This window comes from Cnephaeus nilssonii (genome assembly GCF_951640355.1).
Source record: "Cnephaeus nilssonii genome assembly, chromosome: 18".
NCBI lineage: Eukaryota > Metazoa > Chordata > Mammalia > Chiroptera > Vespertilionidae > Cnephaeus > Cnephaeus nilssonii.
In genome coordinates, this window is record NC_137089.1 from 2,091,941 (window position 1) to 2,114,535 (window position 22,595).

Genomic DNA, 22,595 nt, shown 5'->3' on the forward strand with positions numbered 1-22,595 from the left:
GGTGAGTGGGCGAGGCTGCGAGCGAGCTGCAGGACGGCCGTTTCCCAAAGAACAGGCCGCTGCCGGGAGGGGGAGCGTGTTCGCCTCCACTCAGCCTCTGCCTTCGCTTCGGGCGAGGCTGGGCCTGGGTGTGCGATCAGCCCGCTCGCCCGCTCCACGCGTCTGGGGCTGGAACGGCACCCGGTGACGTCGGCAAGCGCGGTTCATGCCTGAGAGCAGGGGAGCACGAGCAGCGGAGCTCAGACGCCCGCGCCTTCCGTCTCTACACACACAGCTGCCTGGCGGGAAGTTACACCTTTTATTAGAAGGCACGCAGCAGTGAGCACCATCTTTCCTGGCCGTGTGGACGGGAGTTTTCCCCAGAAAAGGACGTGAGGAGAGCTCACTCTCTATGGACCCTTGCTATGCAGGCTTCCACGAGCCGGTCCCCTCACTCTGGAAGGCGCGGGTTTGCCCAGCCCTGGGTGCCCAGGCTTCACGCCACAGCAGGATGGGACAGCGAGGCTTGAGCCTGGCGCTTTGTGGCCGCAGCACCGAGACAGGTGCTTGGCGAGACCCACGTCCCCAGCTGCCGAGGGACGCGGCTGCGCTGCCACAGCAGCGAGGAGCCACGGGGCGCTGCGCCTGCCTGGGCACCGCGGACAAGGGCCGGGCCGGGTGGGTCTGCCCGGTCTGCAGGGCGGACTGCGTAGCTCCTGCCTCATGTCTCAGCTGCCCCTCGGGCTGTCGAGGAAGCCGTGGGCCGGGCCCCGTGGCCGGCGGCAGGACCGTCCCTGCTGAGAAGACATCTTACACCGAGCATTTCCCTCTGCCGGAGGATTTTACTTTATTTTTATTTTTTAAAATATATTTTATTGATTTTTCACAGAGAGGAAGTGAGAGGAATAGAGAGTTAGAAACATCAATGAGAGAGAAACATCGATCAGCTGCCTCTTGCACACCCCCTACTGGGGATGTGCCCGCAACCAAGGTACATGCCCTTGACCGGAATCGAACCTGGGACCCTTGAGCCCGCAGGCTGACGCTCCATCCACTGAGCCAAACCGGTCAGGGCTGGACTTTATAACGGGATATCATTCGGATGTGGGACACGTGCCTGGGTGGGAAGTCCGTCTCTGAGAGCCCCTGGGGGTGGGCTCTATGGCGGGTGCAGCCAGACTTGAAGGGCTCGGGAAGCCACACACGGGTTCGAAGACGGTTCCCGGGGCCGAGAGTTGGTTCCCTCCCCGGGGGCACTCACTGCCTCTGAGAAGCGGAGCGGAGCCCAGGCCCAGGGCACCTTGAGTAACTCCTACCGGGGCAAGGACTCCTGCGGGTGTGGTCAGGGCAGGCGCGGCCACAGCAGATGCCCTGAGGGGGTGGTCCCTTTCTGCTTCCCTGGGAAACCCCTCCTGCCAACTTGCCGGGGAGGCTCAGCATCATGCCCTGCGTCTCTCTGGCCCAGGGGACAGCGGCTCTTCCCCAAGCCCAGCGTCTGCATGGACACTGCTCTCAGCGACCTCCTGGTTCATAGGTCGGGCCCTACCACTGAGCCACCCGGGCCAGGCGGGTGCACTTTCTTTTTTTAATCCTCACCCGAGGATAATTTTCCATCAATATTTAGAGAGAGTGGGAGGGAGGGGGAGAGACAGAGACAGAGAAACATCGATGTGAGAGAAACACATCGATTGCCTCCTGCACGCAACCCGACCGGGGCCTGGGATCGAGCCTGCGACCGAGGTGCGTGCCCTTGACCGTAATCGAACCCAGGACCCTTCCATCGGAGGGCCGATGCTCTAACCACTGAGCCAGGCCGGCCAGGCCTGTTTGTGCACTTCGGACATCACTGCCCTGGGCTCTGCTCCCCGCAGCCAGCTGGCCAGAGTGGGGAGAAGGGAGGCGGAGGTTCCGAGGGGTCCGTGCTGACCTCGAGTTCGATGGAGGCAGAGCGGGAGGCAGAGCGGCGTCGTGTGAGGGTGCTCGCCTGCTGCTCTCCGGGGACGTGCAGCCTGTGGGGGAGGCGGGCCGGGCCTCCTTCGCTCTGCCAGTAACTGCTCCGTGTTCTCTCCCAGGACTTGTGCAAGGACTGCCCCCCGGGCCCCCCGGGCCTGCCCGGCCTGCCGGGCTTTAAGGGGGACAAAGGGCTCCCAGGAAAGCCAGGGAGAGATGGCACAGACGGGAAGAAGGTGAGGAGCGGAGGGGCCGGTGCTTTCGCTGTAACGTCCCGTGTCATCTTGGAGGTCCCAGGCCTGCCGCCGGGTTCCAATGGGCCAGCCCCGTCCAGGGCGTGACCCCGGGGCGCGGGGTCGTTGGGCTGGAGGAGGGCCCGGCTGCCGCACGGCTGACCACATTGGTTGTGGGTCTGCCTGAGTCCACAGCCAGCGCCCTCTGCTCCGGCCGCTGGGGCGGGGAACCCCGGGGGGAGGCCCTCGAATAGGAGTCGCAGGGTGATGGGTCGCTGGTGACTGGGCGTGGGCTCCCACGCTCATTCTTTTTTTTAAAGAGATGGAACATTTTTAAAATACATTTTTATTGAATTCAGAGAGGGAGGGAGAGGGAGGGAGGGATAGAAATATCCATGATGAGAGAGAATCACTGATCAGCTGCCTCCTGCACGCCCCCCACTGGGGATCGAGCCCACAACCGGGGCGTGTGTCCGAACCACGGGGAATCGAACGTGACCTCCTAGTTCATAGGTCGGGCCCTACCACTGAGCCACCCGGGCCAGGCAGGACCCTCATCAGGTTCTCTTTGTTCCCTGCTGCAGGGCGAGGCTGGGCCCAGAGGCCTTCCCGGACCCCCAGGAGCTGCGGGCCCGCAGGTCAGTGAGCCTCCACCCACCACTTAGTCTGAGGGTGGAGGAGCAATGTCTGGGGGAAGGAAGGATGGTTGACCAGCAGAAACCCCACGTTCAAGGTCCCACCACGGCACGGACGCTCCCGCGACCTTGGGCCTGGCAGGGTCACTCGCCTTCGTCCAGTCTCAGGTGGTTCGCGTACAAACACCCGCAGGGTTGACAGTATGTGATGAGCTGTGGGACTGGGATGTGCAGTCTCACTGGTGAAGGCACTGCCTTTGGAGCTGTGTGGCCTTAGGCAGAATCCTTGACCTCTCTGGGCTCACCTTCACCTCTCACTAAGGACAATAAGAACAGCCTCCGCGGTGTGTTAGCGTGGGAGGATGTGGGCCCGGGGAGGACGTGGCTCTCAGTGATCACCGCTAGGCAAGTGCAGGGCGAATGCCGATGAGGAGTGAGGCTCGCCCTGCGGCTCCCAAGGCAGTGGTGCTCTGGCTGCCGGAGGGAGTGTCGGGCTGTGGCCTTTGCCTCTGGGGACAGCAGTTAGCTCTAAGAGGAGACTGCATGAGCTGCTGTCCCCTTCGCAGTGTAGCTCTGGGGAGATTCGCACTGACTTGCGTTCTTGTTCTCGAAGGGAAGCACAGGAGAGCGTGGAGCAGACGGCGAGGCGGGGCCGAAGGGCGACCAGGTAAGCGCATCAGGATGAGCCGCCCCTGGAGCGGGGTGGGGGCTGTCTCTCCGCACCTCCCACCGCTTCCTGAGCGCAGGGGCTTCCAAACACCACCCGTCCTGCCTCCCAGCTGGATTCCTCCGGCTCCCGGTCTCGCTCCCACCCCAGTTCTCCGAGGAGCCTGCTTTCCATTGGTTTCGTGTGAATCCTCTCCTAAGAACATCTTCCCGTGGATTTTTAAAAATATATATTTTTATTGGTTTCAGAGAGGAAGGGAGAGGGAAAGAGAGAAACATCATTGATGAGAGAGAATCATGCATCGGCTGCCTCCTGCACGCCCCACACGGGATCGAGCCCAAAACCTGGGCCTGTGCCCCGACCTGGAATGGAGCTGTGATCTCCTGGGTCATAGGTCGATGCTCAACCCCTGAGCCACGCCGTCTGGGCCCATTGCGTTTTTGATGAGCTGTGGAAGGCATTGCGATCCATGGTGGACGTTGCAGCTTGCGTTCAAGGGGCAGGAGGGGAGGTGGACGGCAGGACGTCGTTTATTTTAGGGTGGTGTGCTTGGCTTGGTAACGTGGTTGTGTGAAATGTTTTTGATTTATTTTTATTGTTGATAGTATTACAGCTACCTCCCATTCCCCCCTCTGCCCCCTCCCACACTTCACCCTTGTTGAGTTCTTTCTGTAATTCACATGGACGCCTCTCCGCACGGAGACAAGGATCTTTTTCCCAAAATAACTGTGTGATTGGCGTGGTGCGGGCACACGACTCCTGTGACCCGCGGGGGCTCCCGTTGTGTCTGTGCGTTTGCTTGTTTCCCAGCTGTCGCCATGGGCTCTGCACTCGCACATACCAACGAGAGCGCGTCCGGGAGGACCCTGTGCGCGTCACGCAGCCACGTGTTCTCAGCTTCATGGCCGCTCCCGTCCCCCTCTGTCTCCTCACTCCCTCCCACGCCTTTTCCTCTTTTTCCCAGGGCCGCCCCGGAGTTCCAGGCTTCATGGGGCCCCCGGGGAACCCTGGGCCGCCGGTAAGTGCCCGTCTTCAGTCCCCTCCTCTTTGGACCCTGTCCCCTGAGCACCCCCCTTCTCACTGCAGATGCCGTCTCCCCAACGTCTCCGTGTCCGAGATGAGCCCAGCCAGTGTGCAGGGCAGAGGCTGCCTTGGAAATGCATAAGCTCCGGCCGCTGGGCAGGGGGCAGGGCCCAGGGCGTGGGATCGCGCGTTGCTTCGTGCTCAGAGCCGAGCTCCTGACCGCGGCCAGGCGCACATTCACTCGCTTTCCGCTTGGTCGCCCTTAGGGAGCCGATGGAGTCGCGGGAGCTGCCGGACCGCCAGGCACCCCGGGGCCACCGGTACGTTCCTCCCTCTGGGTCTGGGTCTGTCTTTCCCAGAAGCCCAAGTGCTCGCCCGCCCTGCCCTGGTCCTCCCTCCCCCCCACCCCCCGAGGGTCTGTCCCTCCTAGTCCATCGCCGGGGCCACTTTCCATGGAGCCCGTCCCCCGGCCTCTAAGGTAAAGGCTCCGGAGAAATGACTGGGACCTGAGACCGGAATTCAGTTACAGCCCACACAGGCCCACGGGGAGCCCATGTCTCCGCCCCTCTCGGGGGCTTCTGTGTGGACAGGCGCAGGGAGAGGGAGGGCTTGGCGCTGACCCCCTGAGCCTGGGTTTATGCGCCAGGGAGCGCGCCCTGGGAGGTAGCCGCTGTCAGCCCGTTGTTCCAGAGGCAGAGTGTGGCTAAGGAAGGGGACGTCAGGGGTCGAGGCCTGGAAGCCACAACTGGTGAGCTGGCCTCTGGACCAAGCCGTTATCTCAGACCCTCAGCTGTGCTCATCCGGGGCTTCCAGAGCCTCTCCTGGATCCAGCGGGCAGAGGGGCCCCCGGGGCGGGCAGAGGGGGCCCCCGGGGCGGGCATCGGGCGTGGCCCCTGCGCACACACTCACTCCAAGGACCACGCGGCGAATGAATGTCCCTGACCCCAGTGACCGCCCGGGGCATTAGGCAGGTCCTGAATCCTGATCCCCACTTTGTAACTAAGGAAAGGGGGTTCAGAGAGGCGAAGTTACCAGTTCAGGGTCGCACAATGGGGAACGGTCAGCACCAGGTCACAGGGGAAAGGTCAGTGCCAGGTCACAGGGGAAAGGTCATCGCCAGGTCACAGGGGAAAGGTCAGCGCCGGGTAAAACCCTGTCTCAGGAATCGCAGAGTCATATTCCAGGTCTGGCTAAGCCGCAGGTTAGGGCTGGTGCCAAGAGTCCTTTGGGAATCACCCAGGACAGCTTCCTCCGGCTTCCAATCTCATCCCTCCTCAGTCCCTGGGACAGGGCCGGGATGGGTCCCGGCTACACACCAGGCTGCCTAGTCATGTGCTGCTCGGACCCCTGCCCGGGAGCGACGCCGGAGGCAGGAGGCAGGAGCACCGCTGTTTCTCACCAATCACCCCCCGCTCCCCGCCCCCCAGCCCTCGAAGGCCGTTCTGTGTGACATCATCGGCCTGCAGAACAGCCAGTCCGAGAGATTTGACGGTGCTTTTCTGTCTTGGATCTTTTAGGGGAAAGAAGGTCCCCCCGGCCCCGAAGGCCCATCGGGGTTACCCGGAATCCCAGTAAGTGACATTTTAAAAATCCCATTTCTCTCCTGCACAAGTAAGCAAACAAGACTCTATTTCACCTTCGCTAAAGCAAGACACGGTCGCCAGGGAGTTGTGTGTGTTATTGAATACTAGTGGCCCAGTGCACGGATTCGTGCACATTGAAAGGAAATTAATTAGAAGAAATGTTTTAGTATCGCTATTCGCCCTTTCTCTATAATAGAAGTGTCAGAGATGAAAGAAAATTATTAAAATGTATATGAAAATAATATATAAATTGATTAATAAGTAAACAATCACAACATGATATAACAACAACAAAGTCATGATATGAAAACAATAAAAACATGATATGAAAACAATGGCTGATAAGTGGATTAAACTCATTCTAATATCTCCCTGTATACCACATTAAGAGTAAAAACACTTTCAGAGTGCTTGACTAATGTCAACGAATACAAAGACATTCATGGTCAACAATTACAGATTGAAACACGCGTGTGATTGGCGCCAGTGAGAGCTTTATATGCATTGAGCATGAGTGAGTCAACGTTTAATTTTAAATTGCCAGTGCGTGTTGGACGTTCGGCCGGTCACTTAGCCTTTTATACACATAGATAAAAGAAAAATAGTCACTCAATTAAATTGAATTTTTGGTGGGATCTATCTTAGTATCATTCTTTTATGTACATATTTATTGTTGTTTGCTTATTTAAATAGTATTTTTGTCTCTCCACACATATATGTGTATGCATGTATACATATGTGTATGTGTATGTGAATGGTGTCTATATATGCCCATACAGTTAAAACAATAGAATCATACACACGTATGCATACAGAATTGAGATAATTAATTATTGTGATAATATAAACATTTTCTACTTTCCACGCTGGTATTAAATGTTCATAAATTTCACCTACACTCCATCTAGTAAATGTCCCCTAATGTATGGGTTCCTGTCTCTGTTGCCTCATGAATCTTACAGTTAGTTTTTAAATCTGCAGTAGACTAGCTTGCATGCACAGCCCCTTTCTGAGTCTGTGTGATGGTCCCTAAAGGGGCGTCCTTGTCTGAGGCTCGTCCTGTCTGAGGTTCTAGGACCAAGCTGCATGATTTCTTGCCACAAGTGCTGGGCTTTTTAACTCAGCAGCCTTCCCACCAGGATGGAGCTCTCCGCTGTGTGAGCAACACGGCCGGTCCGGAGAGGCCAGGGCTGCCTTCTCCGCTGGGAGCGAATCCTTGCGTGTGGCTGCAGTCTGGCCGGTGCCCGCTTCTGAGGCCTCCATGGGCCTCCCCCCCCGCCCCCCCCCCCCCAAGGTGCCTTCTTTCCTTCCAGCCGCACTGGCTTCCTTCTGGTTCCCAGGACACCCTCATCCTCCCCTCTCCCGGCCACAGGGCCTTTGCACGTGCATTCCTGTCTGCCCAGAAAGCCCTCTCCTCACCCCTAGTGAACAGCAGATGCCTTTGACCTTTGCAGCCCCTCGTGAGCTCCAGGAGCCGTGCTGAGTGCTGTCCATCATTCAGTGTTCTCCTCATCCTTGTCAGCACTGGCGTCTCCCCCTCCTCACCGCCGTGCTCAGTCAGAGCCCAGACACGAGGCCCATCGTCCCCCGTTTGACCTCAGGAATGTGTCCTGGAGGCCTCCTCTAGATCGACAGCAATAACAAAGAAACGTTGGCAATCTCTCCATTTTTTTATTATTGGCCAGACACTGCGGACCAGACACCCAAGCCTGACTCTCAGTGCTGGGGAAATGCCAAGAAATCAGACCAGTTCTGGCGGTTGAAACGCCTTTTTAGCTGCTACGTGCGAATGGAGCTGCGTGTGTCCCCCTGCCCCGTGCATCCTGGGACAGATGACCCATGTGAGTTTCTCTTGCAGGGAGCAGAAGGCAAAGAGGGCAGGGACGGAAAACCCGGTGCCCCCGGAGAGCCGGTAAGGGACTGACTTCTCACCATTCCACAGGCCCAGGTAGCGCTTTCTCGGTAACAGCCGCTACGTGCCCAGGAGCTGCTCCGGCCTGGGCACAGTGAAGGCTACTTTCTATGCATTACTTCTGCCACTTCTATACTTTAGGGGTATGGATGGGAAATGATGGATGGATACACAGGTAGATGGATAGATGATGGATGGATGGATACATGGGTAGATGGATAGATGATGGATGGATGGATACATGGGTAGATGGATAGATGATGGATGGATACACAGGTAGATGGATAGATGATGGATGGATACACAGGTAGATGGATAGATGATGGATGGATACACAGGTAGATGGATAGATGATGGATGGATGGATACACAGGTAGATGGATAGATGATGGATGGATGGATGCACAGGTAGATGGATAGATGATGGATGGATGGATACACAGGTAGATGGATAGATGATGGATGGATGGATACACAGGTAGATGGATAGATGATGGATGGATACACAGGTAGATGGATAGATGATGGATGGATACACAGGTAGATGGATAGATGATGGATGGATGGATACACAGGTAGATGGATAGATGATGGATGGATACACAGGTAGATGGATAGATGATGGATGGATGGATGCACAGGTAGATGGATAGATGATGGATGGATGGATACACAGGTAGATGGATAGATGATGGATGGATACACAGGTAGATGGATAGATGATGGATGGATACACAGGTAGATGGATAGATGATGGATGGATACACAGGTAGATGGATAGATGATGGATGGATGGATACACAGGTAGATGGATAGATGATGGATGGATGGATGCACAGGTAGATGGATAGATGATGGATGGATGGATACACAGGTAGATGGATAGATGATGGATGGATACACAGGTAGATGGATAGATGATGGATGGATACACAGGTAGATGGATAGATGATGGATGGATGGATACACAGGTAGATGGATAGATGATGGATGGATACACAGGTAGATGGATAGATGATGGATGGATGGATGCACAGGTAGATGGATAGATGATGGATGGATGGATACACAGGTAGATGGATAGATGATGGATGGATACACAGGTAGATGGATAGATGATGGATGGATGCACAGGTAGATGGATAGATGATGGATGGATGGATGCACAGGTAGATGGATAGATGATGGATGGATGGATGCACAGGTAGATGGATAGATGATGGATGGATGGATGCACAGGTAGATGGATAGATGATGGATGGATGGATGCACAGGTAGACGGATAGATGATAGATGGATACACAGGTAGGTAGATAGATAGATGATGGATGGATGGATACACAGGTAGATGGATAGATGATGGATGGATACACAGGTAGATGGATAGATGATGGATAGATACACAGGTAGATGGATAGATGATGGATGGATGCACAGGTAGATGGATAGATGATGGATGGATGGATGCACAGGTAGATGGATAGATGATGGATGGATGGATACACAGGTAGATGCATAGATGATGGATGGATACACAGGTAGATGCATAGATGATGGATGGATACACAGGTAGATGGATAGATAGGCCGCCTTTTGAGTTGCCTGCTGCATAATTTTCATTAGGAGTCATTTGAGCCATGATTACAATAATACAGGCTGCCATATAGAGAATCTGGAGCCAAAATGCCTGGGTTAGAACCCCAGCTGTGTGGCCTTGAGCAGCTCGCTCACCCTCTCTGTGCCTCAGTGTTTGGCCTGAAGGGGAACAGCAGCCTCCCTCATTGGGTTCCAGTGATAGACTCCCATGAAGTGTTGCACTCTACTGTATGTTGAAAACTCTCAACAGTCGCTGGTTGTGAGCATTTTCCTGCTAGTAACGGGCCAGTGATGGGATGGCCAGCCCACCGACTGGGGGCCAGGAGTCAGGCCCCTATTCCCCCGATCACAGAGACCAGTGAGGGGGTGGCCCTAACTTACAGCTGAGACACAGACCCAGGAAGAGAAGGGACCCCGCGGTCTCACAGCTAGGCTTGGACTAGTGGTTCCAGCCAACCCGCTGGAAATCAGATTGTGACCCACCCACCTCTCTCTACAACTTCCTCTCCGAGTCCAAGGATGCCCCTACCCCCCCCCCCCGTGAGCCCCATCGGACCCTCCGGGTGCAGGTGCTGTGCACCCTGGGCCGGGGCAGGCGCCCGCTGTAAGGAGGGCAGTGCGAGCTGCTGGTGGCGAAGAATTGGGAACAGTGAGAGGGTGGGCGGGGGAGGGGAGTAAGTACAGGCCCCGCCAGGAGGCACGGCCGCTGGGGAGAAGCGCAGCCTCTTGGTGTCCACGCAGCGGGCGTCAGGCCGGCTGTGCCATGATAATGGATGGATACACAGGTAGACGGGTGGATACACAGGTAGACGGGTGGATACACAGGTAGACGGGTGGATACACAGATAGATGGATAGATAGGCAGTTCATGCGGCCACGTTTCCCTGAGCCTCTGTGTCCCAGTTGTAAAGTGCGGTCGTGACCAGCTGCCTGGCAGGGGCCGGTGGGGAGGTACAGAGCCCGTTAGGACGGGGAGCCTGCGTCACTTCTCCAGCAGCCGGGCGCCTCCGAGAAGGCGAGGCCGAGGAGCCATCATGCAGAGATGAGCCCGAGGAGCCAGCACGCCCCAGGGGCACCGGACGCAGCGGGCGGGGGCGGGTGGGGGTGTGAACGGGTGACAGTGGACCGCAGAGCGGGGTGGGGCTGGCAGGGGGGCAGGGACGGGCGTATGGAGTGTGGTGCTCAGAAGCCCAGGCAGCAAGAATAGGGGGACCCCTCCTCTCTCCTCACCCCCTTCTCTTCCTCTTTCCTCAGGGCAAAGCAGGAGAGCCGGGCCTGCCAGGACCAGAGGGTGCCCGCGGGCCCCCCGTAAGTGTTGTGCATGTGTGAGCATGTTTGTGTGCACACATGTATGTGTGCTTATGTGTGTTGTGTGTGCACATGTTTTTGTGTGCTTGCATGTGTGAGAGTGTGTGCATGTGTGTGAGTATGTGTGCATGCATATGTGTGTTAGTGTGTGTATGTGTGTGAGTGTGTGACTGTATGGCTGTGTGTGTGAGTGTGTGTGCGCATGAGTATGTGAGTGTGTGACTGTGAGTGTATAACTGTATGACTCTGTGTGTGTGTGTGTGTGTACGACTGTGAGTGTGTGATTGTATGAATGTGTGTGTATGAGAGTGTGAGTGTGTGATTGTATGCCTGTGTATGTGTGATTGTATGACTGTGTGTGTGAGTGTGTGTGTGTATGAGAGTATGAGTGTGTGACTGTATGACTGTGTGAGTGTGTGTGTGTATGAGAGTGTGTGTGATTGTATGACTGTGTGTGTGTATGAGAGTGTGAGTGTGAGTGTGTGATTGTATGACTGTGTGTGAGTGTGTGTGTGTGTCTATGACTGTGTGTGTGTATGAGAGTGTGAGTGTGTGATTGTATGACTGTGAGTGTGTGTGTGTATGACTGTGTGTGAGTGTGTGTGTATGAGTGTGAGTGTGTGATTGTATGACTGTGTGTGAGTATGTGTGTGTGTATGACTGTGTGTGAGTGTGTGTGTGTATGACTGTGTGTGAGTGTGTGTGTGTATGACTGTGTGTGAGTGTGTGTGTGTGTGTGTGTGTATGAGAGTGTGAATGTGTGATTGTATGACTGTGTGTGAGTGTGTATGACTGTGTGTGAGTGTGTGTGTGTGTATGACTGTGTGTGAGTGTGTGTGTGTCTATGACTGTGTGTGAGTGTGTGTGTGTATGACTGTGTGTGAGTGTGTGTGTGTGTGTATGAGAGTGTGAATGTGTGATTGTATGACTGTGTGTGAGTGTGTATGACTGTGTGTGAGTGTGTGTGTGTGTATGACTGTGTGTGAGTGTGTGTGTGTCTATGACTGTGTGTGAGTGTGTGTGTGTATGAGTGTGAGTGTGTGATTGTATGACTGTGTGAGTGTGTGTGTATGAGAGTGTGAATGTGTGATTGTATGACTGTGTGTGAGTGTGTGTGTGTCTATGACTGTGTGTGTGTGTGTGTGTGTGTATGAGAGTGTGAGTGTGTGATTGTATGACTGTGTGTGAGTGTGTATGACTGTGTGAGAGTGTGAGTGTGTGAGCGGTCCCTGGTAGAATGAAGCATCAGCCGCACGGCTAAGACGCGGTGGTAAGGTCTCCGAGACGCCAGGCCCGGGGCTCAGGGTGCCCCTCCTTCAGGACCTGGGCTCCACGGCAGGCTCAGTGCTTCCGTGCGCGCTGTGCAGGCCCTCTCCCAGCCGCCGCCACGGGGACCGCGTGGTGGTTCTAAGGCTGCTTGGTTCTTGTCCTCTGTTACCGTTCCCCTGGCCTTTCCCTGGACGACAGAACCTGAACAGCAGTCTTCATTTTAGCTTGGAACACTCCATGGCTAAAGGGATAAAAGTAACCCGTTCTCGTTGCAGAACAGTACGATGATGATGGTAATAATTTAAAATATGGAGAAGAAAATAGGTACTTGTAATCCTACAACCCAGAGAGGTAAAGCTCTGGTAATGGCCATGGTATTTTCTCGGTCTTTTCTAAGTGCATGAATTCTGCCCTTTATGGGCCACATCTCTACCTGGGGTCAGGCCATCAGAGGTAACAGCTAGTTTCCTATAAAAATGTACTCATTCTGTATGTCTGGGGTTGTTGAGGATTTTTGTGGGGTTTTTTTTGTGGGTTGGTTGGTTTGTTTTTGCTAAATACTTTACTCCTTCGTAATTTTTAAATTGTTTACACAAATCCTTAAATTTGTTTTTGAAAAAAAGTACTATCTTTAATGAAAATTCTAAAATTCAATTATCTGGCAAGAAGGAGGAGATCAAGATGCCAGTTCTCTTTCCTTAATGTGTTTTTCTGTAAAAAAAAAAAAAAAATCAATAACTTCTCTGGCCCACATTCAATACGGAGGAAATAAACAAAAAATCCATGCCCTTTTTGCCGAATCCTGCTGCTTCCCACCGGATCACACCAGGAGGAGAAACTCAGGGTGGAGAAGGCACCTGTTGTGGGGCCCAGACCCAGTGGGCGATTTCTGTCCAGGGGGCGCCTGCTGATTGGGCGGGAGGGCTTCCTGGCAGTCGCCATGGAGACCCAGGTGCTGGGGCCTGTGTTGGGGCAGGACCCAGCCCAGTGGTGTGAGGCCAGGAGGAAGAGCAGGAGGAGGAAGCATGAGGCCAGGGCACACCCTGGCTGCTACCCCTCCACCTGGGGCACGTGTGGGGCCAGGCCTGCCGCGCTGTGACTGAGCGGGGCAAGGGCCCTCACCCAGGCCGCGGGCATCGGGGACATGGCCAGCGCCCAGCACAGAGCAGGGCCCGGGTGGGGAGTGAGAGGAGCCAGGACCCCCCATCCCCCATCCCCCGCCATCTCCCAGGTGCCTGCCCCTCCCTCTCGCCAGCCTGCCCTCCGGTGGGCTAACTCGGGTCTCTCTCACCTAGGGCTTCAAGGGACACACGGGCGATGCTGGCGCCCCCGGCCCCCGGGTAAGTGATGTCCTGCCGCGAAGGTCGTCCCCGGTGGGCTCCTGGGCCCTGCAGGCCAGTGCAACACCTTGTCACCCAAGGAGCCTAACACGTCATCCCTTGCCTGGTCTAGTTTGTCTAGAAATTTCTCTTGGGAGGGGAGGGTAGACACTGACTTACAAACAACTGGACCAAGTCAGCTGGAATCCGGGTGGCCCTGGGCTGGCTGCACAGAGCTCACGTGTGGAGAGCATCGGCTTATCCTGCAGGATCAATGCCCTGAGCAGAAGCCCCCGCCGTGCCCTGAGAACGGGGAGAAGCTGGGGGTGGGGGTCAGCCGGTGAGGAGGCAGAATTCCAGGCGGTGTGCCCGGCCCTTCGCTGCCTTTCCCTGCGGCTCAGAGGGGCGCACAGGGCCCAGGCCTCGCACTGGCCTGTGGGCACCGCAGCCCCAGCGCGGCCCGGCCCAGGGGCGCCTGCTGTGGGCCTCCCCGCCTCCCCTCCTGGCACTCCGCCCCCTGAGACCCCGGTGTTCTGATCCCCCTCCCTCACCGCAGCTGCGTCCTTTCTGCTTTTCCTTCCAGGGAGAGCCCGGGGCCATGGGGCCCCCCGGCCGGGAGGGGTCACCAGGAAAAGATGTAAGTGGGCGTCCTGGGGGGCTGGCTGGGTGTGTGGGAGCAGGCGTGTAGGGGAAGTGCAAAGGGCTTCACCGAAGGACCCAGGGACCCCCAGAAACTGTCCCGGAGAGCGCTCCGGGGGCACCTGTGGGAGTCACGGGCAGTCATGGTGACATGCTTGCAGTTTGCCGGTCTCTGGGTGGCGAGGTGAGCCTCGGTCCGCGTCTGTGTCCGTCACACGCCTGCCGTGACTCGGCGGTAACGCCCCTCTCTCTGTTCCAGGGGGACGCTGGACCCGCGGGGCCGCAGGGTCCCCAAGGACCGAGGGGCCCACCGGTGAGTGTGCTTTGAGACCCCTGTGTCTGCAGGGCCTGTTACCATGGTGATACCCGTGGTTTACCCCGTAGCCCCACGTGCTGGTAAAAGCCGTTAGAACGTGGTGACCGCCCTAAGTCCCCCAGCATTCCGCCCACACCCCAACTCTTTTCTGGAACCACCCACCCACAGTCAGAAATTTAAAAGGTGCCACCTGGTCGGGCAGGGCCCAGGCCCTCTGGGTGCGCGTTCCCAGTGGGGGCGCTGTCACCCCAAGGGGCACACATTGGTTCTTACGGTGCCAGAAACCCTTCATATATTAACCAGTGTGCACACAGAGCAGACACACGCGTGTATAGCTGTGATGTTACCGTGTCCCAGGAGTAGTTAGGGAATAGGACACGGGAACAGGCAGGGAGGAGGGGGTGTGATAAGGTGGAGGCCGGGCCCCGGAGCCGCTAGGCCCTCAGGGGCATCCCGGCCCCTTCTGCCCTGGCATCGGGCTCCCGCCCCAGGACCAGGCTTTCCTCTCGGCCTCGGCCTCGGCCGGGAGCATCTGCTTCCCTGACTCAGAGGCGGCTCCTCCAGCCCCAGCGGGTTCTCACCGCCTTGAACCAGACGCTGACTGTGTACGATATCGGCAGAGCCCGGTGCCAGGGCTGCCCGGGCATCTACGTAACTCACTCACTGAGTCCTCCCCAGACCCTGGAGGCAGGTGCATTGCTGTCCCCGTTCACAGATGAGAACTGGAGGCACAGAGAGGTCAGGTAACTTGCCTGAGACCACACAGCAACTCAGGGGCGGAGCCAGGGTCTGGGCTCCAGCAGTTGGGTTCAAGGTGAGCTTACTTCAGCATCTCCTGGGCCACAGTTTGCGAGATTTCCTCCTCAGAACCACCGCCTGGCAGGAGGGTCCTGGGGTGGGAGATTGGAGCTCAGAGCCACGGGGAGGGGCTGTGGCCGCCATCCCTGAGGGGCATGGTCACTGAGGGGATCCCCGATGACAAGCGGGACCTGAGCAGGGGCCTGCACCCCAGGAGGGAGCCGGGTCTCGGTCCCGCCAGCCCCGAGTGAGCAGGTGGCAGGTGCCGCCGAGAGCCACCATGTGCACATCCGCCGTGTGGATGCCGTGAGCCAGTGTGTCTTGGTGCCTCCCTCCCTGCAAACGGCGAGGGCCACAGGGAGGAGGGGCAGAGCTACAGTCGGCACCGGGCTGAGCGGAGCGCGTATTTTTAGAGCCACACAGATGGGCGGTGGGTGGGCGGAGGGAGGAGCGCCCGCCGGCCCTCTCTGGAGGGGTGAGGGGAGGTGGGCACACACACAGACTGGCTGTGACCCCAACAGGCCCCATGCCTCAGTTTACCCACCTGTGCCAGCGATAACGACAGCGATGTGACAACTTTTTAAAAATGTGTTATTTTTATTGATTTCAGAGAGGAAGCGGGAGAGAGAGAGAAGCATCAATGATGAGAGAGAATCATTGATCGGCTGCCTCCCACGTGCCCCACACTGGGGATGGAGCCCACCCCCTGGGCATGTGCCTGATAGGTTCATGGGTACATGCTCAGCCGCTGAGCCACGCCGGCCGCACACACGTGCACTTTCTAGGCCCAGGCGGAGGCCCTCGTTACGATCCTGCTGACAGCGCGTCCTAATGCTGTCGGGCAGCACGGGGCGGGCTCCGGTCGCCTGGGCCCAGCTCACTTCCCTTTCGGGCAGGTGGCCTGGCGTTTCTGTGTGTGCCTGTGGTGAGCAGTGGATGGGGCACTGGAGCCTGGCACATAGGGAGTGCCCGCAGGGAGTGCCCGCAGGGAGTAACCAGGGATCTCACTGGTTCAATGTCTTTATCAAAACCACAGACGTGCCCACAACGCCCACCCGTTAGTGGGTTCGGGATCGGGAGTGGGTCCTGGCGTCGGGTGATCCTGCACGAACCATGCGTCCGAGTCTCAGTATCCGCCTCCGTTAGATGGGAATGAGGGCGCCCTTACAGAGGGGGAGGGTGCAGAGAGGCCAGCTGGCAGACGTGCCTCCTGAGCCGCTGGGAACAGCGCGGCTGGGATGTGCGCAGTTTGGTGTGCGACCGTTTGTCCTTGAGAGGCTCTGAGCGAAGGGCGCGTGGATGCACGGGTGGACGAGGTCATGGTCAGTGACTGTGCGGGGTTGTGGGCGCTGGCCGCCGGGTAGGCCTGGACGCATTTAATTCTACAATATTGTGAACTTGACATTCCGAGCTCCTATTGGAAGCTCCTGTGAGTCAGGAGTGATTGACAGGGGCCGCGCTGGTGGAGCAGCTCCTGGTGTGAAGGCAGGCCCCGCCCCCGGGACTCCCTGCCCCATCACCGCTCTGTGACTTGGGGCGGAGCCCCTGCAGCGGTCTCCCTGTTTCTCCCTCAGGGGAAGAGTGGATCGCCCGGGACTTCAGGGGACCGTGGCCCCGCAGGAAGCCCAGTGAGTATCGCCCTGGGCTGCGTGACGCGTCGGGCAGGCTCCGGCAGGGGCGTGTGGCTCAGTCCCACATTGTCTGCTCTCCATCCCCAGCAGCATCGAGGGGAAAGCATGGGGTTCGAGGGCAGAGCAGGCGGCGGAGGCAAGAGGGTGCAGGCAGGCGTCCTTTAATGTCTAAAATACATGGGCGGGGGGGGGGGGGGCGAGGAGAGGGGGGAGAGGGAATAGAGAGGATAAATGGTGATGGAAAACATAAAGAAATTAAATAGATGCGATTATGCAGTTGGCTCCCTGTGGACAACCGCAGGCATCCAAAGGAACAAACCTATTAAAGACTTTCCTGAAAACGGGTAATGAAACGGCCCAGCGGCTGCTGGCTGTGCTCAGAAGATGGAGAGCCGGGCTCAGCCCGGGGAGCCTCGGGGCTCAGGCGCAGGGCAAGCAGCAGGGATGGGCGTTCATAGAGTTAGCTCCAGGGTGTCCTCCTGCTGGTTAGGAGGGGGGATGGGAGGCAAGAAGGATTGGTGGGTACCGAGTAGGAGGAGGGTGGGATGAGTCATCAGCAAAGTCCCGGGCCCTGGAGAGAGGATCCGGGATCGGGGGTCAGGTCTGCTAGAGGGGGACATGGTGGGGAAGATGGGTCTTTGATGGATTCTAGGCTCGGAGATGTCAGCCTGTCTGTGCGTCTCCTCCCAGCCCTGTCTCTTGTATATTTTGTTGTTAATCCTCACCCGAGGATATAGTCTCCATTGATTTTTTGTTTTTAAGAGAGATTGGAAGGGAGGGGGAAAGACAGAGAGAGAAACATCGATGTGAGAGAGACACATCGATTGGTTGCTGCCCGCACGTACCCTGACGGGGGCCAGGGATCTGGCCTGCGACAGAGGAGGTACCTGCCTCAGCTGGCCCTTGACCTTGATGAACTAACCGGGTTCTCCCTCCGCAGGGCCAGAAGGGAAGCAAAGGAGACAGCGGCAGCCCGGGACTCCCTGGCTTCCTGGGTCCCCGGGGGCCTCCGGTAAGCAGAGCACCCGAGGGGGCCGAGACGCCTGCCTCTAGGGGTACAGTTCACGTGTCCTTCGGCCCCCCGTGTCCTCAGGTCCACCTGCTGGGTTACAGCGACCTGGTGTGCGGTCCAGGGTGCCTCATGCATTGGGTCACACCTATGTGTGGGGGGGCTCACCCCCTGCTCCCTAATCGTGAGGCCCGAACCCCCTTATTCAGAGGGGGCACGGCTCCTGACTCTGGGAGTGGGAGCTGGTTTATGTGAGCGATTGGCGGGGTGCCCAGCCCCTGGGGAGCTCCGTACACACAAACTGTTTTACGCAGTGGGCATGGCGGGGTGGGGGTTGGGGTGGGGGTCATGGCCTCAGAACTTCACGGTCCCTGAGGCATCGCGTTGCAGATGACATGTTTGGGCTGTAGGGTCAGAGCTTGCAGGTAGGGTCAAGGTCACCTGGTCAGCTGGCGCTCCAGCCCGCCCTGCGTCCCGGTCTCCTGACTTGACCGCCTGACGCAGAGGAGCCGGGGGTGATGGCTGCCAGGTCTCGGCAAGCCCCGCTCCGCGCCCCCCTCCCCCCGCCTTCTGTGAGCCACGGCCACGCCCTGGCTCCTGACCTGTGAATGAGGGTCGTGTGGAGCGTGCTGCGTGGAGAGCTCACCCTGCTCCTGTCACCCCCCTCCAGTTCATTCCTGGCCCCCGAGGTGCCCCGCTGCCAGCCCTGCCCAGCCACTCGAGCTGTGACCTCCCTTCGCCCTTTGCTGCCTGCTAGCCCCAGCCCACGACGGCTCTGTGCACTGGTGTTCACTGGGGCCTGTTCGTTCACTGGACACGCCTCCTTCTCCACGCCTGTCACTGATCTGGCTGCCCTGAAGCAGCCGGGCGCCCCCTCCTCTCCTAGACTCCTTGCTGTAGACCCCTTAGGGTGACAGCCGATCAAGTATTAGCCCCTCCTTGCTAGTTCCAGGGGCATTCCAGGTACCGACACATTCAACCTCGTGGCCACCTATGAAGCAGGGACAGCAGCGGGTCCCATTTCACAGATGAAGAAACTGAGGCACAAAAGGCTTTAGGGAGTTGTGAGGAGGCTGTCCAAGGCCGCAGAGCCAGCAAACGGAGGAGTCAGGACTTGAACTTGGGAGGCTGACGCCAGAGCCCAGTGTCTTCTTGGTGCCTCATTTCACCCCGAGCCTGCTTCTCCGGGAGGTCTCGCTGTCGCAGCTGATGCCCCGGGGCCCTCTGGGTGGCGGCACAGCCGTCCCCCTGCCGAGGAGGCCGGACCCGAGGCTCCCTCCACCTGGAGCGTATCCCTGGCCAGGCCCCTGGTCCGTCGATGTCTTTGCTGGAACGTGGCTGGGGCGGATTGTGTTTTGAAGACGGTCCGTTATGTGTGATGTGCAGCCGCCGAGCTCACCGTGTCGTGTTCTGTCTCACAGGGCGAGCCCGGAGAGAAGGGAGCCCCAGGCAAGGAGGCAAGTGTCACCCCTCCCCCCTCCCTGGTGGCCCTTTCCCATGCAGATGCGGGCCAGCTCCAAGGGGGGGACACAGGGAGTCCCCCGGGCCCTGGACGTGGCCGAGCTCTACACTTGCTCACTGCTTTCTGAACGGGGTCCAGATTTTAAATTTGCAAGGGCCCCACCAATTCCATAGCCGGTCCAGGGGTACCATCTTTTTTTTAAAAAGTATTTTTATTGATTTCAGAGAGGAAGGGGGAGAGAGAGAGAGAAACATCAATGATGAGAGAATCATGGATCAGCTGCCCCCTGCACGACCCACACTGGGATCAAGCCTGCAACTCGGACATGTGCCCTGCCCGGGAATCGAACCGTGACCTCCTGGTTCATAGGCTGATGCTCAGCCCCTGAGCCCCGCCGGCCGGGCAGGGACCCTGCCTTTGGAATGAAGACTGCTCCCTCTGCGCCTTCGGGTCACTTTCTTCACCGGAGGAGCCGGGTGGGCGGGCTCCGTACCGGGAGGTGGGTGCCCCGCCCCGGCCATGCTTTGCTCACCGGGCATATCATTCACTCACCCATTGACCCCCGTTGCCTCCTGCTCTCTGCCCGTGGCTGCCGTCACAGCCGCCCTCCCTCCTCCCTGTGCCTCTCGGTCAACGTCTAGGCTCTGAGCAGGCACCCAGGTCTCCCCAGCCTGACCCACCCCCCTTCCCAGGGGGAGCCCTGTCCTCTGCTGCCCGGCCGCACTGTGCCCCCCATTCCCACCTCCGGATAGAGGCATGGGGTCCTGTGAAATTGCTTCAGGGCGGGTTGATTTTGGTTGCTATGAAATGGACAGAGACTTGGTGGCCGAGACAACAGACATGTATTTCTCAAAGCTCTGGGGACCAGGGAGGTCCAAGGTCAAGGTTCTGGCCGACTGGTTTCTTCCCTCCCTCATGGCGCTAGCCGGCCACTGAGTCCCCAGGCCCACTCTTCCTAACCCCATTATGGGGGCCCTCCTTCATGACCTTGTCCAAACCTAATCACCCCCAAAGACACCCCTCACACCCCTAATACCACCCCGTATGAATCGGGACACGAACATGCGTCCATAGCAGCCGGGGAGTGTGGAGGGGAGGGGGAAGGGAGGTGGCTGGCCGTGGCCGCTGGACAGCAGGGTGCACGCTCCTCATCGGGAGTCGCAGAGTCACCACTGCGGTGGGAGGCCGTGGAACCAGCCAGGGCCCTTGGGCTGAGAGCACTGAAGACCCACCAGGCAGGGCCCAGGGGGCCGAGGAGGGAGACTCCGATCCTGACGAGGACAGTCCTGGAAAAGGGGGGGAGGATGGGGAAGGGGGCCGAGCGTGAGCTGGTGCCACAGTCCAGGGTGGGCCTGGGCGGGAGGAGGCCAGGGGCGGAGGGGACGCAGGCCTGCAGGGTCCGCACAAAGCGGGGTTCTCGGAGGAAGGAGTCTGGAGACCCTGGTCCTCGGCACACGGGTCGGGTAGACGCACCAAGAGACGGAGGTGCCCGCGCAGAGGGACCGCCTGGTGAGGGGCCGTCGGCCTTGGGTGTCATTGCAGGGCGACCCCGGGAAGCCTGGAGCAGCCGGACCCAGAGGAGAGAGGGTGAGTGGGGGCGTGCCTCCTGCAGGTGACGCTTCAGGGGCCGGACTGTCCCGACACCTCGTGCAGGCCGCCCGGAGAGCTGCCGCCTGCACCCGCCGTTCGGAGATGAGCCCTGCCCCCACCTTGTTGTCGGTCCCCCACCCCCTTTTCCATCATTTCTTACTGATGTCAGAGAGGAAGGGAGAGGGGGAGAGAGAAACGTCAATGATGAGAGAATCGTGGCTCGGCTGCCCCCTGCACACCCCACACTGGGGATCGAGCCCGCAACCCAGGCCTGTGCCCTGACCGGAATTGAACCGTGACCTCCTGGCTCATAGGTCGATGCTCAACCACTGAGCCATGCTGGCCAACGGTCCCCCTTTTTTGGTTGTTATTTGAAGAAGTGGCGTCGTTGCGATTACAAATGTCGAGGGAGTGAGAGACCGGGACAGCTCCCCCTCCCCGGGCACGCCTGTGTGCTCCGCGCTGGGCGCCCAGAGCCAGCTCGTCACCCGGGGTGACAAGGGAACAGGTTTCTCCATAACGAACTGCTTGGCATTACGCTCAGAAAGCCTTCCCTTCCATTTCATTTCTCCAGAAAGAACCACAGAGGGAAGTCATTTATTTTTTATTTTTTTTAGCACCACCAGCGGGGGAGGGGCATTCTCACACTGTGGCAGCGTCCCTGCCTTCGGCGGGTTAAACACCGTGTGTGCCCACGAGCCTCCGCGTGGTCACCTGTCACACTGTCGCACCACACGGTGTCGCCGCCCCCCCTCCCCACCCCCCGCCCCCCGTCCCAGGCGTGTTTTCCTCGTCCTGCGAAGCGTTTACCTTGGTTTCCTTCCAAGTCGGGGGGGCAAGGGGAAGCCTCTGCCGCCTCTGGTGCCCCCTCCCGGCCTCTGCCCTGTGGTCGTGGTTCTGAGGATGAGACGGTATTGAGGGGTCCCCCCACCCCTGGCCAGTGTCATGCAGGTGCCCGGGAGCTCTTGCTGCGGGGATGGTTTGAGGTTTGGGTGGGAGCCGGGGCACGCAGCCCCCAAACATGAATCTTCTCTAGGCCCAATCAGTACGCCGAGCTCGGCCCACGTTAAGTGGTTTGGTGGAGCTCTGCCAGGAAGTGGCAGGCACTCGCCCTGCGCTCCGGGAGCCGGGAACGGGACCAGGCCTCTGCCCGCAGCGGGTGCTGGGCGGGATGGATAGGACACGCTGGGCCCCGAGGGGAGGCGCCTCGGCACCCCGTGCCCCGGGGCCTGGGCTACGATCCCGATGAGGACGGTCCCTGTGACGTGATCACACCCGAGACATGGCGTGACCCCTCAGATCTGGCGAAGTTCATGTCTAATTCACTGCTCTTTTTTCGTTGGTGAAGTCATACAGACACGTAGACAGTGCCAATTGCAAAAAGCGGACGCAGTGAAAGAAGGGGCCCCTCCCCAGGGTCCGTCCCGCCCGTCCGTGCACAGGACCCGGGTGGGTGTGCGGTCCACCGGCGTGCTCCCCGCGTCATGCCCGGAATAGCCCAGACGCCCGCGCTGTGCTGTTTCTTTGGATCTTCATGGGGACGGATCCGCGGTGACGTGGCTGACTACCCGCCTGCCTTTGCCGCGGCTCCGGGCACGTCCACGCCAGGCCCCCTTCCCAGTTGCCACCTGTTTCTGGTCTTCCCCCCCATTTCTCCCTCCCTCTGCCGCCGCCCC

General features: G+C 58.6%; 1 protein-coding gene across 1 annotated transcript in view; it reads left to right on the forward strand.

Moving 5' to 3' along the window:
• The window catches only part of COL22A1 (collagen type XXII alpha 1 chain), a gene marked incomplete at both ends in the record, with an annotated part of 114,080 nt that overhangs the window by 85,510 nt on the left and 5,975 nt on the right, over nt 1-22,595 (forward strand). The window contains 15 exons of the mRNA XM_079796295.1: nt 2,052-2,165; nt 2,747-2,800; nt 3,411-3,464; nt 4,429-4,482; nt 4,754-4,807; nt 6,005-6,058; nt 7,929-7,982; nt 10,833-10,886; nt 13,451-13,495; nt 14,058-14,111; nt 14,373-14,426; nt 16,802-16,855; nt 17,799-17,870; nt 19,289-19,324; nt 20,872-20,916. Coding sequence (XP_079652421.1) covers nt 2,052-2,165; nt 2,747-2,800; nt 3,411-3,464; nt 4,429-4,482; nt 4,754-4,807; nt 6,005-6,058; nt 7,929-7,982; nt 10,833-10,886; nt 13,451-13,495; nt 14,058-14,111; nt 14,373-14,426; nt 16,802-16,855; nt 17,799-17,870; nt 19,289-19,324; nt 20,872-20,916 — 852 coding nt within the window. The remainder of the gene's footprint in view (nt 1-2,051; nt 2,166-2,746; nt 2,801-3,410; nt 3,465-4,428; nt 4,483-4,753; nt 4,808-6,004; nt 6,059-7,928; nt 7,983-10,832; nt 10,887-13,450; nt 13,496-14,057; nt 14,112-14,372; nt 14,427-16,801; nt 16,856-17,798; nt 17,871-19,288; nt 19,325-20,871; nt 20,917-22,595) is intronic.